Source organism: Camelus ferus, chromosome 1 (genome assembly GCF_009834535.1).
Source record: "Camelus ferus isolate YT-003-E chromosome 1, BCGSAC_Cfer_1.0, whole genome shotgun sequence".
In the NCBI taxonomy this organism is placed as follows: Eukaryota; Metazoa; Chordata; class Mammalia; order Artiodactyla; family Camelidae; genus Camelus; species Camelus ferus.
The window spans coordinates 106,374,397-106,394,429 of NC_045696.1; the positions used below are offsets into that span (position 1 = coordinate 106,374,397).

Consider the following 20,033-nt stretch of genomic DNA (forward strand, 5'->3'; position numbering starts at 1 on the left):
TCATACTGCTGGAAACCAGTAGGGTTTTCACAGGATGATTGCAATGAACCTGTTAAATTACTTGCCTTACTCCCATTGCTGTATCCACTCCCTAATTCAGGCTGGTGTTACCTCTTCCCTGGACTAGAGCAATAGTCTTCCAACTGATGTCATAGCTCTAGCCTCTCCTTCACTTCGTTCCTCAGTGCTTTCCTATCTTCCTCCTGTGACTTGGTTTCTAAATTTACTGTAGTACTAATCATCCTTGCTTATGGGCCTGTGTTCCCTTACAAACTGTTGACTTTCTGGAAAGCAGGAATTTCATTGTAGATTTTCCTTCTGTTGCAACACTATTTCAGTAATCTGCATACCTCCCACACAGTCTTTGCCAGTCTGCACCCAGGTACTTTTCTTTAAAGCCAGTTTCAACTGATGAAATAATTTTAGCCTCATCCTAAACCATAATACTCTGAAAAAAATCAAGTGTATTGTACTCCCTACTTTTATTCTAGTACACATTAACGTAACTACAAAAAAGTTTAAATGTCCATCCATGTATGACTTAGAATCATGTCATGTACCACACACCACAACAAAGCAGAGCATAACCCTTATACAGAGCACATAGAGATATCAACTAAATTTTCAGTTGACATTTGTATGATATAGAGTTTTAGAACTATATTTGATCTACACTTCATTAATTAGCTCAAGCAATACATTCTCCAGAAAGGCCCTCCCTTAAGTATAGGTTAGGTGACCTCTCCCCCATGTCTTCATGCATCATTCTGTTCTTGCCACTAACATAGCATCTCCAACAATAAAGTGTAACTTTGGGGGTAATGTTTCACTCGTTTGTCTTCCCATTATACACTTCAGAGCCGGCACTAGGAATTTTAGCTTTTAGGTCTTTTATTTCACTGCCTAGCATAGAATAGTCACTTAGTAAGTGTTTGGTGAATGAAGTTTTGGCTTAGTTTGGGCAGATCCTGGGAGAATAATCTGGGTGCAGGTAATTTATTTGGGAAATGTTTCGATGGAACAAAATTGATGGACCCAGAAGAGTGAGAAAGGAAAGAAGAAAAAGTCAATATAATGGTCCATTATTGAAGTCACTGCTTATTCCTTGAGGACCCCTGAGAAACATGACCCCCTGGATATCCATCTTGAGGTTGGAGCATTTATCCACCACTACCGTCCTATATTGGTTGAGGGTTTCTCTGGGGCGGTTAATTCCCCAGCCTCCTAGATCATACTTGCGCATAGAACAGAGAGGGCTTCCTTAACCTGATGCAGAAAAGCAGACTCTGCAGGCTCACTTTTGGGGTAGGATACAGGCAGCATGCATCTGAACTTGCAGCAGAATCATCATTATTGCTGTAGCTGAAATCAGAGTGAGGAGGGGCTAGGGACTGTGACTCAGGGCAATCAATACCTCTGTAAAGTGATTTTACAGGAAGGAAGCATTGATTGGCAATCCCCTAAGCTGAGGGGTCAGAAATCTCACGTCTGTTCCAAATTCTGCTCCTAAATAACCCTAGATACACCCTTCAAACCTAAATAATGAGTAGAAGTTGAAGGGTAATGAAAATTTTTGATTCAGCCTCTATAAGTCAGCAACAACAAAACAGTTAACTTTGGCACTGTGGTAGAGAGAGAGAAATAGCCCCATGGACTCCCATGCAAACAGGAATGAAATTTATCCCCATCCTGCCCTATCTCAGAGAAGTATTAATTTCTGGAAAAAAAAAACAAAACAATGACAACAAAGTGTGAATTTGATAAAGAAAAAGTAGGAATAAACAATTAAAAGTAAGGAGCAAGAAAGAAATCTGCCAAGTATTGATAAATATCTAAATGGAACTCCCAGGGAAGAGAAATAAAGTCATATTTTTGAAAGTAAGAAACATACCTATGTAAAAAAGGAAAGCTTAAGGTGCAGAAAGATTCAAACCCCAAACTGAATGGTCCCAAAAGGAATTTAGAGGAACCTTTAAAAGCTTTCAAAACAGAGGAGATTCTTTACATAAATCAAAAATAGAAAATGGACTAATATTGGTGTAGAAGGGATATAGGTCAGTTGGATAGATGCTAACTGGGTTTACTTGTGCACACATTGTACGAGGGATTCAAAGTGGAATAAGGTGTGGTTCCTGCCTTCAAACAGACGGGAATACGAGTGAGACTCTGAGAGATTCAATAATTTGCTTACAGTTGCTCAGGGAGTAAGAGGCTGAATCAATTTGACACAGGCTTCTCTGTTTCAGAGTCCTGCCCAGAGCTCTCACACATAGTCCTCTGGGACCCAACAGGACTCTCCTACATGGGACTACTGAGCGCACACCTCAGTGACCAGCCAATTAAAAAAATCTACGAGGGCTTTACAATGGGAAATAGTGCATCAGTAATTCATGCTTGGAGTGTGTAAAATACGTATATGCATAAAGCAGAATTAGTAAGATGTTGAAAAAGTCTTTTATTTAGTAACTACAGTGAAAAAAGAAAAGAAAATACTCTTTTTATAACTGAATTACTGCTGTGGTCGAATTCCAGCTTACAACTATAGAAGAAATGATGGAATTTGAAAACCACCCCTTGACGACCATATGCATTATAATTATTTGAGGCAAGAACCATCAATGCGTGCTAAAACTAATTGGTGGAAATCTGATGAGAAATAGTACCTCCCTACATTACTAGTGTTAGTAGAGAAACTTGATAGACACCACTTTATTCAAGTGATTATCATTCATATCACCACTAATGGAATAAATAGACACCATGCTATGATACACTGAGAAGAACACAGCATCACTTCTGTGGTATTCCTGCCAAAAAAGCATGGTGTAATCATGAGGAAACATCAGACAAACTGTACTTGAGGGACATATGACAAAAGAACACACCTACGCCCTTCAAAAGTGGCATGAAAGACAAAGAAAGTGAGGAATTGCTCTAGATTAAAGCAAACTAAAGGGACATGACAACTAAATGCAATTTATAATCTAGAATTGAATCCTGGACAAGGAAAAAACAAATTTCCCCTCTTGCTACAAAGAACATCAAGGGAAAAGCTGGCAAAATGTGAATAAAGTCTGTAGATGAGGTATCATTGTTAATGTGCTGATTTTGATCATTGTACTGTGGCTATTAAGAGAATGCCTTTGTTCTCAGGAAACACAAAGTGAAGAATTGAAGTATAAAAAGACTGAGTCACTGTGGATTAAGCAATTGTTTTTTCTTTAAAAATGAGAAAGGGAAAAAATGAGAAAGGAACTCATTTAGAGAATAATAATAAAAAGAGTACCAAGGCTCCTGGAAATTAATTCATTCAACAAAATATATATGCAAGGTACATACTATGTGCCAAGCACTGTGGCCAGGGATAGTAATACAATTAGCAAGATAGATAGATTCCCTGTTATCACAGAGCTTTCAAAAAAAAGGTGAAGAGAGACAAGAGAACAAGAATGTAGGATGATAAATGAAAGGGTATGGGGCTAAGGGAGCATCTATGAGGGAACATCACCAGGACTAAAGTCATAGGAAGTCCTTCTAGTGGAGGTGGCATCCAAGCTTTTTGACCTGAAGTGTCAACAGGAACAGCCGAGGCAAAGCTGTGTGTGCTCCTCCAAGCCTGCTTTGTCCATAAATATTTGTCTAATGGAACAATTAAGACACTCTTTCTCTGCATGTAGCTGTGGAAATACTAGCAGATCTTGCCAAATCAATACTAGGACAAGAGCCCCAGTTACTTATAGGAAAATTGACACTATAAAATCAGCAGATCTCCAGATGGCTTGCCATCTCCTGGATTACCTGAGTAACAAAAAGACACTCTTACCCTCATCCCAAGCAGTGGGGACCACGTTATACAAATGAGTTTGAAAGTGGAGACATGAAGATAAGTTAGGCAAAGTAAATCCAATCTTTACCATTTACAGTAACAGGAATGGAATCTGTAAGTCATCAAACCTATAAAAAGAGATACTGTTTTCTTTTTAAAAAATTGGATGAAATCATAAAATTCAATGAAATGTCTGACAAGTTTAAAATCCAGAGGCTAGAGACACCGCAGAACTCTTTCATCCCTCTGTGTTACTTACCTGTCTTTAGTTTTAACCACACAGAGGCACTCTTGCCTTAGTTCTCCTGTGGTTAGACTGTGCTGCCATCAGGTGGTGGGAAGCGCCATAACCACCTAGTTCTCTTATAACAGCACGGATGGATGTTTTATTTTGATGTTTGTGACATTTTATTTATAAACTGACTTGAAAACTCATTGCCCAGATATCTCCACGGCTCACTCCCCTACCTCATGAAGGTTTCTCCTCAATACGTCACTCTATCAACACGGTCTTCCAGAATCATCCTATATACATTAAGTACCCTACCCTCACCACAGCATTTCCTATCCCCTTACTTTTTTCTATTTTAAATCATCCATCTTTTCAACACAGTTCTTTCTTCTTGTGTCCTTTATTTTTATTCATCTTTTATTTGGCTGGATTTCATTGTCAAGTCATTTTTTTTCCCAAGAGGAGCTCATGTGTATTGTCTCCTTGGAGTTCTTTCATGGTTGAAAACATCTGATTGTGGCCTTTTCCATGAATGACATCCTGGCTGGCACAACATACAGGAAAACAGAACCCATTTGAAGTAAGTACTTTAAGTAAAAAGATTGCAAAATTATTAGAATGACTAAAGATGCAAATAGGGAGGGAGTATTTTACTTGTGATCAGGAACAGTGGGAAGTTCATCATTGCTAAAGGAGCTTGGGTTGCTGAGCTGTCATCACCATTGCTAGAGCCAGAAGAGAAAAGAAACAGCTTTTACTTTTACTTTTCTTCTACCTTCCAACCTCACATAAGTGTTTCTCATGTGCAAAGCCCAATCCATACCTCAACGAGCAAGGGAGTCTAAGAAATGAAGTTTCTTAGCTTCTAGCCCCTGTAATACATGGATGGGCAGGTATATATATCCTTAAATACGTCAGTGTGTGTTTCCTAAAAACAAAGAATTCTGTTATGTAGCCACAGTAAAATGATCAAGACCAGGAAGTTAATATTGATACAATACTATCTAACTTACAGATCTCATTCGGGTTTTGCAATTATACTAATAATGTCTTTCATAGCAACACAATGCATTCAGTTATCATGAAACCGCGTATCCTTTAACTTTAATCTTTCTCAGTCTGTCCTTGTGTTTCATGACCATCATTTTGGGGGTTTACTTTATTTTATTTTATTATTATTTTTAATGGAAGTACTGGGGATTGAACCCAGGACCTCGTGCATGCTAAGCATATGCTCTACCACTAAGCAATAACCCACCCCTTGACCATAATATATATTTTTTAAAAGACAGGCAAGTTATTTTAAAAAAAATCTTTCTCAATTTCAGTTTGTCTGCTGTTTCTCAAGATTAGAGTCAAGTTACCCATTTTTGGCAGGCATACCATAGAAGTAATGTATGTCATATCAGGGGGCACAAGAGGTGGATTTGTCCACTCCTAGTGAGATTAACTTTAATCATTTTGTTAAGTGGTGTCTACTGGGTTTCTCTGGTGTAAAATCCCTATTTTCCTCTTTGTTAAAATAAGTATCTGTTGGAAAGATACTTTGAGATCATATAAGCAGTCTCAAATAATGGATACATTGACACTAGGTAAGTATCCTATTACTCTTCAAAGTTTTACCCAGTTATCTTAGCATTCATTGACAAGTCTTGCTTGAACAATGATGATGATGGCGGTGATGATTATGATGGCAGTAAAATGGTGATTTCTAACTTCAACTTTCTTTCTATACTTACCAATCAGCGTTCTTGTGTAAATAAGAGCTCTATTGATTAATTGATTGATTTACGTCAGAATGGAATAATAGATTCTTACTTTATTCAGTGGGCTCATATTGATATTATGTATTTTGACCCTGAAATTGTTTCAGATTTAGCAGGTGGAAAAACCTCCACTCAATATACTTTTGATGTCCCAGATTCTTTGAGCACTTCCTTGCCTTCTGGCATAAGATGATTCAGGCTCATTTTGTATTTTCTCTGCCCTGGAATCAACCACTTCAATGAGAAGACTTGATTTAGGTTTTTCTTTTTGGGGGGATGGGGGGTGGTCATTAGGTTTATTTATTTATTTATTTTTAGAGGAGGTACTGGGGATTGAACCCAGGACCGTATGCATGCTAAGCATTCACTATACCACTTCAGCTATACCCTCCCCCTAAGAAGACTTGATTTCAAGGAGATAGATCTGGTTGTACCTAAGAAGTTTTAATTAACACCAGCTTAGCTGGATTATGCTCTGTTTTGCATGTTTCCATAGTTCACATGTGCTTTTTTCATCTTGCTCATTGTTGGCTGCTTCTATCTAGATACTGTCTTTGCACTGACAGAATCAGGGAATTTCCTTCCCACCAGATCTGAGACCTGTTTGTTTTCCCAGACCACACATACACAGTTTGAGAGGGATTGCCTAAGCAGTAAAGAGTCCCTCACATTTGCAAAAAGAATTATCTTCATTGTTCACTCAATTCACTTTTCTCCAACCACCTTCGTGTCTCTTCTCATTCAGAATAGGAAGGAGTTGAAGCTATCTATTTTAGTTTTGTTCTCTCTGGATTTGATAAAGTCAGTGAGAATTCTCAAGTTTATTAACTTACTGGTACGGCCTCTGGAGATGGGGTGTGGGTTGGGAATAGAGGTAAGAGCTGAGCAAAATGCACTTCTTCATCCCTATTCATTATCTTTATGTCCTTCTTTGACCACTAGATTTTGAATGTTATGGTATTAAGTTATTGTTTCCTATGGTCACCAAAGAAGAAAATTCAAATTGATATATTAAAATTTTGTTGTAGAATCTCCATGAAAATCACAAGGAGACACCATTGCACAACTAACAAAATGGCTAAAATTTAACAGACAGATAATACCAAGTGGTATTGAGCATAGGGAATAATTAGAACACTCATTTTGCTTAAGAAAGTGTAAACTAGCACAACTACTTTAGAAACTGACACTGTCTTAAAACAACATATATCTACTATGTTACCCAGAGAGTCCATTCCTGGGCAGAATCCAAGGGAAGAAAGTGCTACGTCCACCAAAAGATTTTACAAGAATGTGCATGGCAGCTTTATTCATAATAGTCCCAATTTAGAAACAATCCAAATATCCTTCAACAAAAAATAGATACATGAACTATGGTAAGTTCACATGATGAAATACTACACAGGAATAAGAAATAGCATACATCTATCTATAGTATGGATGTTACCGGACCAAACTTGGGTCCATTCACCTGCATGCAATGAAGCCAATCTACTGACACTGCGTTGTGGTGAAGGGAAGTGCAGTGTTTATTGCAGGGCACCAAGCAAGGAGCCCAGGTAGCTAGTGGTCAAAAGGCCTGAACTCCTAGATGGCTTTTGGGGAAAAGGTTTTAAAGACACAGTGAGGGAAGGGAGTTGCATGGTGCATGGTCAGCTCATGGACAGTCTTCTGTTTGATTGGTGTGACGTAATTGGGAGTCAACACCATCAACCTTCTAGTTCCAACTGGTCCAGGCCATACATGCCTCTAGGCAGGGTACAGTTAACTTCTTCCACCTGGTGGGGGTTTTGGTATTTGCAAAACAGCTCAAAGGATATGGTTCAGAATATTCTCTATAGCTGTTAAGGAGGAACTAAAGATCTTTGACTTTGTTCAGTGGTTAAACCATTATTATTTTGTCTTGCTTGACTGTTTTCCTTTGTTTCTGCATTTTCTCACTTCTCTGATTAAGTTTATTCGTTGAAACTTGGGGAAGGGCTAGGAGACTAAAGTTTTTCTACAAACAAGAGGCAGGCAGAGGACATGGTGAGGGGAGTTCTGTCCTGGGAAGGCCCCATAGCATCCTGCTCAGTTACTTAGATTCATGGATGAATCTCACAAGCATTAGTTGAATGAAGGAAGCCAGACATAAAAGAGTATATAATATATACTGACGTTTATATGATGTTTAAAAACAAGCAAAACTGATCTATGGTGATAGAGGTTAAAATGGAGTTTTTCTTTTGGGAGAAAAGGCTTGGGAGGAAGCACAAGGGAGTCTTAGAATGTTGGCAATTTTTTATACCTTGATATGGGTGATTATACATGTAAAAATGCATCAAAATGTGCTCTTAAGATTTGATTTGTTCATGGTACTTCAAGTTAATTAAAATTAAAAATTTTTTTACATGGCGGGAAAAAAGACCCATAAAAAGGTAATTACTGTAGATTGAAAATCAAATGGAAGAAGTTAAATTTAGCAATGTCATAAAAAGTATCTCTTCTTATGTATTTCAAAAAATTTAATTCAGAAGGAAAATAAAACATTAAAAATAATCGGGAATATTAGTTTCCATATTTTTCTAACCTTTTGATCGATTTAGATGTCATGAAAATTATGTCCTCCTTGTAAATGTGAAAGAAATTGTCCATAAATCACTCTGGCTACAATGTCTTTCAATGGATTTATGTCTTAGACAACTTTTCCAGTGTCTTCTTATTGTCATTGTTTTGTTTACATCTTCCTCTTCATTTTGTATTAATTTTGGTGCCTTTGTTCCTGGAATATTGCTTATTTTATCTAGATTTTATTTTAAGAGCTGAGATCGATTTTTTATTCTCTGCATTATCTTGATTAGCTTATTTTCTTGATTGAAATTTCCTGAGGCGTTTTATTTATTTGTTTACTTGTTTCTGTCTTGGCCACAAACTCTTTGATTGCCAGCTTGGCCCATTATCCCCCTGGATGTTTTCTAGACATCTGCTTTCATGAACTTGCATTCTAGTTATGCAAACAACTATTTGGTAGGAAAATGAAGAGTCCCCGGACCCTTTAAAAAAAAAAAACAACAGATAATTTTAGAAACTCTTCGAGGAGATAATTTCAAAATCCTCAGTGAGTTTTTAAGTTTTATTTTAAATTTATTTTTATTTTGGGGTGTCTTAAAATCTTTTAATTTCTAATCACTTTCAGGCAATTATCTTTGCCATGAGAAGTTCATTCCAAGTTTGGTTTGATTTTATCAAACTAAACGCCTATTTCTGAGGATTTTTGTTTATTTGTTTTACTACTCTGGTTTTGCTTTTTACCGTCTGTCAGATCGCTCCGACTCAAAGACGGGACAAGATACGTAGAGCCTGAGTTGATTCACCAGCTCCCTGGAATCCGGTGCTAGTCTTCCCCGTCCCGATCCTTCTCTCGCGAGATTTGGAAACCGGAAGTGAGTTATATTGCAAGAGTCTCACTTGTAAGAGGCGGCATCTCAGTTAAGGTTGGCGGGAGCTGAGCGATCAGTCCGGCTTGGGCTGGCTCAGGTTTGAGGGGTTGCGGACAGCGCTTCCCGCCTCGGGCCGGCAGGATGCGGGTGGCTGTGGCCGGCTGCTGCCACGGCGAGCTGGACAAGATCTACGAGACGCTGGCGCTGGCGGAGCGGCGCGGCCCCGGGCCGATAGACCTTCTGCTGTGCTGCGGCGACTTCCAGGCAGTGCGCAACGAGGCCGACCTGCGCTGCATGGCCGTGCCGCCCAAGTACCGCCACATGCAGACCTTCTACAGGTGAGGGAGGCCGCCGGGCCTCGGACCCCGCCGTGCGAGGTGTGACTAGCCAGCAGTGGGGGTAGAGAACCTGGGCTGGGTTCGAATCCCGTCTGCCACTGAACAGCCGTCTCTCTTAGTACCCCGTCTTTGTTATCTCTAGAAACTGGCCCTTCGTAAATGTCACTTTTCTTATTTAAATTAATCTATTTTATTTGTTTCGGAAGGGATCGCAGCCTGAGGGGAAAACTTGCAGGAAGAAACTGACAAGTTAATCTACCGTATACTTGATAGGACTCGGGGACTAGTCCATTTAATGATCCAGGAATTTTTACTGGACGCTTGCTATGCGCCATTCCTCATTCTGGAAGCTAAAGTTACAGCAGTGAACTGACAAAGTTTTTGACCTCATTGAACGTACGTTGGCTTGAAACCCAAGGCGGCAGCCCTTCATTCCTAAGGACAAGGATGGACAGTTGGTTTAGAGGATTTAAACTTTTTATGATGAACTCAGATTTTTTACTTCGGACCATATTTCGCTTTTCTGCTATGCCTGATGGTATAGATATGCCCAATTGCTTTCCTCTATCCCCGATTTCTGCTATGCCAATTGACGTTACCCTTGTGTTTTAGATATTACTCTGGAGAGAAAAAGGCCCCAGTTCTTACAATTTTCATTGGGGGAAACCATGAAGCCTCAAATCATTTGCAAGAGTTACCCTACGGTGGCTGGGTGGCACCCAACATTTATTATTTAGGTATGTGTTTGTGGGTAATTTCTTGGTTTGATGGGATGGAAGAGCCTGTCAGGATTTCTATACCAGTTGATCAGCATCTTGAGATGTACGGTCTTTTAGGAATGTTTCTTGATTTAAATAATCATGAAAATTTAATTAAAACAATTAATTTAAGTAAGTAGTCATGAAAATATATCCATGCATCATCTGGTGTTTTAAGCAATACTTAATATTACTGCAAAGAACTTACATACTATTTGCAATCCCTTATTTTTTTCCTACTCTTTTAATAAAATTTTAAAAAACTCAAATTTTTTATAATGGAAATTGTTAAACATATACAGAAATAGAGAATAGCATAATGAATCTATGTACTTATTAATCAGCTTTAACAACTATTATTCCGCCATCCTTAATTCAATCCACTCTCCCCTAACTGCTTTGCAGGAGGGGCTTACTGGAGTATTTTAAAGCAAATCTCAGGCATCAGATTATTTCACTTGTAATACTTCAGCATGTATTTTTAAGTGTGAGGGTTTAAAAAAATACAACTACAGTACCGTGATTATACCTAACTAAAGTAACAGTAATTCCTTATTATCTATTGCCTAGTTCATATTCAGATTTCCCTGATTATCACAAAGATGTCTGTTTTACAGTTGACACTTGTTCAAATAGGATGCAAACAAGGTCTGCACATTTCATTTGATTGTCATGATTCTGAAGCCTCATAGTCCCTTTTCACCCTCTCTCCCAACTCCCACCCTGTGCTGTTTATTTGTTGAAGAAAATGGCGACATTTGTCTAGTAGAACTTCCTGCATTCTGAATTGGAATTCCTCGTGTTGTTTAACATGTTCCTTATATTTTTTGCATTGGCTATAATCTGCATTTAGATTTACAGACCTGATTAGGTTCAGGTTTGATTTTAATCCTTTTAAACTATATAGTGCTTTTATCTCTTCACTTAAATGTTTATAGGTGTTTCTAATGATGACATTGTAACTTCAGAAATGTAATTTCTTTACTTTATTACTGATTGACAACTGCAGTGTTGTGAAAAGATGAAATTTTCTGTAAACTATCAATCAGAAATTAAATACAGAAGCTGCCGGTTCTTTTTACCTTAAACTTTTGACTTCCAGATTTATAACAGACAAATCCATCATAGGACATTTTCCCTTATTTCCCCTGCCCCATCTCCATATTCCATTATGTGCCAAATTACGTATGTCTGTTTCCCTCTTAACATGCCCTATCTCATTTGTTCCTTCCTTTCTGCTCAGTCTCTTGCCTGATCTGCTTCTAGTCCTCCCCTCCCTAGTCTGCCTTATGTATTGTTGGCATATTCCTATGTAAAATAGTAACCTCATCATGATACTTAATTTTCAAATAATTTTAGGACTGCATGGAATTCTAGGCTTCTAAACTGTTTGTTCAGTTAGCAAAGAGATCGCTTTTCCTGCAGTAATTTTGTTTAACTGTGTATTTTTTCAGGTTTGGCAGGTGTAGTAAAATACCGAGGCGTAAGGATTGGTGGAATCTCTGGTATATTTAAATCTCATGACTATCGAAAAGGTATTGTTATTTTGAGAATTGTTTTTAAACTTTAGAACTTGCATGCCCCAGAGTAACTAAGCATAATATATACAGATTGACTCTTTTATTGGATTTCTTCTATGAACTGATTAGTTTATTCTTAAATTTGTTATAAAATATTTTATACATATGAAAACAGAGAACACTAGAATGTATTATCTGTGTGTCTACCATCTAGTTTTATTTGCTATTTTGCCATTTTGAATTTTGATTTTTAAGAAATAAAAAAGTGCAGATATAATTGAAGTTCATTGTTTATCTTTCCTCAATCCCATCTCTCTCTTTTTATTCCTCCCTTACCTCACCAGGCAGTCATTATTCAGAATTTGGTGTTTATCATTCACTTGATTATTTTATATCATTACTGTATCAGTAACAGCTTATTAAACATTGTATAGCATGTGTTGAATTGCATAGCATGTATTAAACATTGTATTGCATTGTATTGTACAGCATGTGTTAAACTTCATATAAGTGTGTCATTTTATATGTATCTTTCTTCAACTTGCTTTTTTGTTTAATATGTTTTTGAAATCCATGTTGACACATGTAACTCTAATCTATTCATTTTAATTTGTGAATAGTATTCCATTGTATAAGCATACCACATTGTATCTGAATGAATTAATTATACCTAGGTTTTAAAGTTAAAGAAATAGCTTGGATTCACATTGATTTTAAAACTTATGAATTAAGTTGGCAGTTAAAACTTATATCCTCAAGGTAACTGTTAAATCACAAGTCTGTTCCCTGCTGCCCTGCTCCCTGTGATTATAAACTTGGCACGGGTCACAAAAATAGTCCATCTCCTACATGGCAGGTGTGGGTGGAAATTGGAACCACTCTTTAGATGACAATTGGTAATATCTATGGAAATTAATAAAGGTGTTCTGACCCAGGAGTTCATCTTCCAGGAACTGATATACAGATATATTCCACAGGTGCAAAAGGATATAAATAAATTTATTTAGTTCAGCCTTGTTTGTAATAGCAAAAAATAGGAACTAGTTAAATACAGCATTATAATGTAATGCTTTGAAGTCATTAAAAAAAAAAAAAAGGCAGGCGCTCTATGTGTGACTAATATGAAAAGAACTCCAAAATAAGTGAAAAAAACAAGGCACGGAACATGTAGAAGATATACTGCCATTTGTGTTAAAAAAAAAAAAAAAGAGGGAATAAAGAAATAGGTGTTTTATATGTGTAGATGATTTCTCTGGAATAAAATACTAAAACCTGGTTAACACTGTTTGCCCATAGGTAGGGTTACTGATGGCTGGGAGAAGGCATAGGAAAATCCCCTCCTCTTGTTTTAGTAGCTTTATTGCAGTAAAATTTATATACCATTGTAAGTATATAATTCAGTGATTTTAGTAAATTTATAGTTATGCAGCTTTTACCACCATCCAGATTTAGAACAGTCCTATTATCCCTAAACGTTTTGTGCCAAATGTCATCCTGACTCCTACGCCAGCCCTAGGCACCCACTGGTCTACTCTCCAGGAGGAACCCTATACCTTTAACCTATACCTTCCTGATGGTATCTTTTAAATCTTTAGCAATGTGAATAAACAGTGTATTTCAGAATTACATATAATTTAATTTTAAAAATTATAAGCCCCCACAGTTATTTAATTTCTAGTTTATGATTACTTATTAGTAGAAAATACTAATAAAATTAAAAGAAAAATTTAAGAACCAAAAGCATTGGAAAAGTGTGTGTATGTATTTGTACTTGCAATGTTTAAGGGAGTTGAATATAGCTTATTTGTCTTCTTCAATTTAAGGTCACTTTGAGTGCCCCCCTTATAATGCAGCAACAATAAGGAGTATATATCATGTGAGAAATATCGAAGTGTACAAATTAAAACAGGTATGTAAAAAAGTACATTACAGCAGACTGGAAAAAAATGTTAAAGTAATTCTGCACCAAAATGTACTTTGATCATTGTAGTCTACTGTTTCCAAGATGAGCTCAATTCAGTATTTCTAAAATTTGGATCCCCAGTTGTTTCTAAGAGGTTCACAGGTGAACTTTTTTTTTTTTATTTTAATGGCTATACGTTGATTTTAGTAGTTAATAATAAAATAAAATATTTGATCCACACCTTTGGATACTGTTACTTAGGCTAAGGCTAGAGTATATATTGGGATAAAGTGATACTTTAAAGAAAATATTAAATGTTTTATTTCATATAATGATATGAAATAGAAAATAAGTAACAGTGAAGATGATAGAGGATATGGGAAAATTATGAAGGTAGTATGGAAACCCTGACTTAACTGGAGAGTAGGTGAAACTAGGTTTTTGTTTGAGAAGCCATTAAATGCCTGACACTGGGCTAAGCAACTTTCCCCCGTGATAGTTCAAATAATTGTCACTCAGATGCTGTGAGGTAGGTGTTACTTTGTCACATTAAGGGTGAGAGGCCAAGGCCCAGGTAGGGAAGGTAACCGGGACCTGCCCGGGACTTCCCACATGGTTAAGTGGTAGAGCCTGCCAGGTCCGAACTCAGTCCCTTCTCACCAGGTACAACAGCCTCTACAGGAGCATCAGAATGCTTGCAGGTGTGCCCTATTCATGACAGTTCTCACCTTGAGTGCTTTTTCCCTTTCACTCATCTGAATCCTACCAGTCCTTGTAGACCCAGCTTAGATACCACTTCCCAACCAGTGTCTAGTTTAAAGTCATCAACCTTCTCTGAATTTTCACAACACTTTTTGCCCACTCAAGTTTTTCAGTGTAGTCATATTTATCTTACATTTTGTATTTTCTGGAACACTTACTTAAATTAATTTGTTTTCCAAGTATTTGTTTTGGATTACTTGAAAGTATGGAGTATATTTTGTGTGCTCCTCATGAAGACACCAGGTCCCTTAAATAACTCTACTATAATTTTTGTAGTAAACAAGAGGTTTGTTTTTTTTTTTTTTGGTGTTTACTGTGTGAATCTGTTAGGAAAAAAATGGAACGTATCTTTAGGTTTATTGTATCATTTACATTACAAGTCTCATGAAATCTGGTGTCACTGGATCTTAAAATAGTAGTTTCTTTACCAAAAAGGAAAAGAACAATGATTGTTAGAGATTTTAGACACCCAGTGCTAAGACCATAGCTGATTGGCAGCCTAATCGAAGTGTGTCTCTATGGACCTGCCTTGCCACGGAAAATAAGGATGATTTGTGAGGCAGAGAGGAAGTTTTCTCTTTGCTAGATGAGCGAGTAGCTCAGTATTCTGTGACTTCCTTAAATAAACTGTCTTTAGAATGAATAACACAGAAATCTAGAGACCTACATGGGTAAATGGTTGTGTGGTGATGGAGAGAATGGAGGGGACTGCTTTTGGTTAATCTGTTTTTAAGAGCTTTCTTTTTCCATTAAAGCTGAAGCAGCCTATGGACATATTCCTATCTCACGATTGGCCAAGAAGTATATATCATTATGGAAATAAGAAGCAGCTTCTTAAGACTAAATCTTTTTTCCGACAAGAAGTGGAAAATAACACATTAGGAAGTCCCGCAGCCTCAGAGCTTTTGGAGCACTTAAAACCTACTTACTGGTTTTCCGCACACCTCCATGTGAAGTTTGCAGCCTTGATGCAACATCAGGTAGAAAACAAAGTGTTTATTCTTTGATTTAAGAAACATTTATTGAACATCTACATGCTAGGCACTATGGGCACAGTTGTAAAGTCAGAGAAAAAAATCAAAGACAGCTTTCCTTTTGTGAGTCACTCAGCGTCCAGTGAGGGGAAGGGCCAAGCAAGCAATTATAAAACAGCGTAGTCAGTTTGTGACAAAAAGTGCCAGGATGCTGTGGGAAAACCTAAGCCAGGGCAGGGTGAGATGGGGCCGTGGCCAGAGAGATGGAGGGATATGGAAGGTTTCTAAAGGCACTGATGGTGCCAGGAGGAAGCAGATGACCAGGGTGATGCAGGTAGAGGGACTGATGTGTGCAGAGGCTGGAGGGCTGAGAGCCTGGTACCTTTGGGGAACTGTAGCTGGTTCCTGTGGCTGAGGCCCAGGGAGAGATGACGTGGGAACAAGATCCTAGCTGCCTCCTGGGCCCTGCTCTGGAGTTCAGGTTTTAACCAGAAGGTAATGGGGAAAGTTGGAGAGTGATGACATCAGGTTCTCACTGCAGAAAGATTACATTGGCAGCAGTTTTGTGTATGTATTGGAGTAATGTAAAATAGGAGGCAAGGAGGCTATTTAAGCAAAAGATGAGGTTCTAACCCAAGGCAAAGCAGGAACATTGAGAATAATGCAGGTTCCGAGAGATTCTGAAGCAGAATCGTCAGATTTAGTGACAGAGGGAGGTGGGAGTCCTAGACTGACTCCCAGAGTTTTCCTTGGGTGATGGTGCTTGATGGAGGCTAGAGAATAAATACATATTGTTACAGATTTATAGTTAGGCTTTTACGGAAATAAGCGGTTCTTCCTTTCACCTCCTACTCTGACTGAACTCTGACTTTCCCATGAAGTATTCCGTAGGGAAGACACAGAAAATGCTGGGTTAACCGAGATTTCTTCTCAGAGGCTTCTGTAGAATTTCTGAGGCCCTTTGATATGCTAACGGGCCTTACCTTTCTCCAAGATGGGTAGGGAGGGAGGTTGGTGCAGAGCTTCCTGAACTTAAGCAGACCCCTTTCTGTGGTGGAGGTGCACTTTAACGATGTTCCTCAAACCCAGTTAGGAAGGTTCTGTCTGGAAACAGTCCTGTGGGACCCTCTGCTGTGGGCTTATGCTCCCTCGCCAGCTTCACTAGGAGAAGGAGGCGAGGTTACTCCTTTCGTTTTCCTTTGGGCTCTTCTAATGTCCAAGTCATGTGTCAACATCAGTCACCTCTTCCACATCTGTGTTACTCTCTTCTGTCCCTTGGGGCTTATGACACCCTTGGATTTTTACTGAAGCACCTGATTTACTTTTCCCACACTCCGTCTTCCATTGTTGACCTTAGGGACCCGTGTCTCTGAATTAGTGTTCTGTCTGATCCCTTTTTCTTGGCTCCTCAACCGCCTCTGACTCTCACCAGTGTTCTGTCGGAGCCCTTTTCCCAACACCAAAGACCATCCTTCCTCAGAACTGCCCCGTGGCCAAGACCTGTCCGTGACCTCTGTGCCTTCCACCTCTCTGTGTCCCTCACCACCACTCAGTTGAAACCTGGTCCTCAGTAGGATGTCCCATGGCTTGCATTTTTGTTTTTTTTTCCTCCATGTGCCTTACTGTTTTTAGTGAGTCACTTTCTATTTCTTCCAACGTGACCTTCATGTTTGCGGTCCTGCTCATGTTTTTTCCTGCCAATTCACTTAAAAAAATAGTTTTATTGGAGTATAATTTCCACATCATAAAATTCACCTGTTGTAAGTGTAGAATTCAGTGATTTTTAGTACATTTCCAGAGTTGGACAAACATCATATAGTCTAGTTCTAGAACACTGCCATCACCCCAGAAAATCCTCTGTGCCTGTCTGCTGTCAGTCTTTGTTCCTGCGCTCAGCCCCAGGCAGCCACTGATCTGCTTTGTCTCTATGGATTTGTCTTTTCTGAACATTTCATATAAATGGAATCATACAATATATAGTCTTTGGCATCTGATTTCTTCCCTTTGCTTGCGTTTGAGGTTCATTCTTGCTGTGGCATGTATCAGTATTTCATCTTTATTGGTGAATAGTACTTTGTCGTACTGTAGTATATACATCTACTCTGGTGTTGTGTCTAAGAAATCTTTGCCTAACCTAAGATTGCAGAAATTTTCTCCTGTACGTTTTAGCTCTACCAATTTACTTTTAAGCTCTTCTGTTGTCTTATCTTTAATCTGTATTATATGCTTTGATTTATGTGTGTTATATGCTTTGATTTAACATTGTCATCACCACCATTACTTTCTGCTTTGACTTTTGTAAGGAAATTGAAGCCCAGAGTATAAGTGCCTTGCTCATCATTGCACAAGTGGGTGTAGAGCTAACTTGTTTTGGAAAAGTACCAGTTGTTACTTTGACACACCACTTAGGGGTATGGCTGATAAAGATGATTTCCATCCTATTCAGTGTATGTTTTAACAGTCTTTCTCAAATCATGCTTCATATTGTCTAGGCCAAGGATAAAGGACAGTCAGCCAAAGCAACGAAATTTCTAGCCTTGGACAAATGCTTACCACACAGAGACTTTCTTCAGGTAAAAAGAAAATGAACTTTGCAATATAGTTTTACTCTTCCAGTGATTAAAAAACAGTATTAACTTTCTGAATTTATTTGTGCTCTTTGTAATTTATATATTTTCAGATTTCTTCGGGAATATTTAAGTTACATTAATGTTTTTAAGCCATTTAATTAAATTCATTTAAAATTTTGTTGTTATATTGACATTCTTAGAATATTAAAAATAGATACTTATTTCTTGAAATTACCTATTTCTTCTTGTAGGTAATAGAAATAGAACATGACCCCAGTGCTCCTGATTACCTGGAGTATGACACTGAATGGCTGGCTATTCTCAGGGCTACTGACGATCTTATTAACGTGACTGAGCGCCTGTGGAATATGCCTGAAAATAATGGCCTGCATACAAGGTAGGTTCTGACCTTAGTAGAATTTGCCTCCTCCATTGCATGCATAGTTTTTGTCCCCTCCACCTTTTTATTATTATTTTTAATCAAGGGAATTACTGTTAAATAAATCAGAACAATTCAAAGTTTACTAACTGGTAAGAAAATTGCAAGTTTTCCATCTAAGAGATCCAAGAAAATGGACTGCTGATGAGCACCGACCCAAGTAAGTGTGTAAGTGCTTAAAACTGTAAGATGGTGGAGATTTGGTTCACACATTAAAATAATTCGTACTTGTCTTTGGGTGTGAGTTAAGGGTAGTTTTTTCTTTGTTTTTATTTCAAAACTGTCCTTTGCTAAATTAACTGTAATTTTATTAAATGGAATTTTAAAATGTGGCTTATTTTTTATCCTTGCTCCTGCAGCCCATAGTTAGATCTAATCATTTACTGTCCAAGGCTGCTAAAATATAAAAAGCTATTGTTTTGGACTTTACAGGTGGGATTACAGTGCAACAAAAGAAGCTATGAATGAAGTATTGGAAAAATTGAATCATGACCTCAAAATTCCAAGTAACTTTAGTGTAACTGCTCCTTGCTATGACCCTAGCAAGCCACAGACACAAATGCAGTTGGTTCATAGGATCAGTCCTCAGACTACTGAATTTTGTGCTCGACTTGGCATCACTGACATTAATGTCAGGCTTCAGAAGGCCAAAGAAAAACATCAGTTGTGTGATGACTATGAAGGGCAGGACGATGTGGAGAGCAATGACTCTGGAGAAGACCCCAGTGAATACAACACAGACACATCAGCCCTGTCCTCGATTAATCCAGATGAGATAATTTTAGATGAAGAAGAGGAATATGAAGATAGTATTGTAAGTGCACACAGTGACATGAATACACCATCTGTAGACCCTTCTTCTGATCAAGCTTTGGACTTTTCTGCAAGCTTCTCTGACGTCAGGATCTTGCCAAGTTCCATGATTCTATCTTCTGATGATACATCAGGTTCCCCAATTGGCAAGGAGGGGAAACCTGGTGAGCCTGTGGAATTGGAGGATGGAAAGGACTTAACCTCAGTGCCGTTGAAGAGGCTGAGTGATGAACGTGAACCCGAACAAAGAAAGAAAATTAAGAGGAGGAATCAAGCCATCTATGCTGCAGTAGATGATGATGATATAGCCTAAGACAAGTTGCTTGTCTGAGTATTATATGTAGATATGTGATTTTTGAGACTATATTTTTAGAATTGGATTTTTGACTCAAGACTTAACTTTGTAATAATGAAATTATATAAGAAACTTTTAGTTAGGTATCAACTTTATCTTTAGGCCTTTGTATGTTTCAGATAAATATTAAAATTTTGTATATTACTTGATTAAGTACCCCCTTTTTTTGAGAATATTTATTATTCACTTTCAGTTTTTTTCAGCAAACACTTAATGAACACCTACTTTGTACCAGGCACTTTTCTATACGATGGCCCTACAAAGTTGACTAAGGGATTTTTGCCTTCAGGGAGTTACTACCACTGTAAATATATATTTTGATGTATAAAATATGGCATATTTATATTTTGTTTTACAG

General features: G+C 37.9%; 1 protein-coding gene across 1 annotated transcript; it reads left to right on the forward strand.

The window, feature by feature from the left end:
* The first annotated feature begins 9,244 nt into the window (after positions 1–9,244).
* On the forward strand, positions 9,245–19,828 carry DBR1 (debranching RNA lariats 1). The gene is made up of 8 exons (XM_006177461.3): positions 9,245–9,581; positions 10,194–10,318; positions 11,794–11,874; positions 13,683–13,768; positions 15,280–15,504; positions 17,991–18,071; positions 18,320–18,465; positions 18,940–19,828. Exons 1-8 carry the CDS (start codon positions 9,385–9,387, stop codon positions 19,631–19,633), a joined length of 1,635 nt encoding a protein of 544 aa, XP_006177523.1. The 5' UTR covers positions 9,245–9,384; the 3' UTR covers positions 19,634–19,828.
* Positions 19,829–20,033: the final 205 nt, after the last annotated feature.

Coding starts and splice junctions, on each gene's coding strand:
- DBR1 (XM_006177461.3), top strand. CDS start 9,385: ATGCGGGTGGCTGTGGCCGGCTGCTGCCACGGCGAGCTGGACAAGATC. Junction 10,319..11,793: donor ACCCAACATTTATTATTTAG/GTATGTGTTTGT, acceptor GTATTTTTTCAG/GTTTGGCAGGTGTAGTAAAA. Junction 15,505..17,990: donor CAGCCTTGATGCAACATCAG/GTAGAAAACAAA, acceptor CATATTGTCTAG/GCCAAGGATAAAGGACAGTC.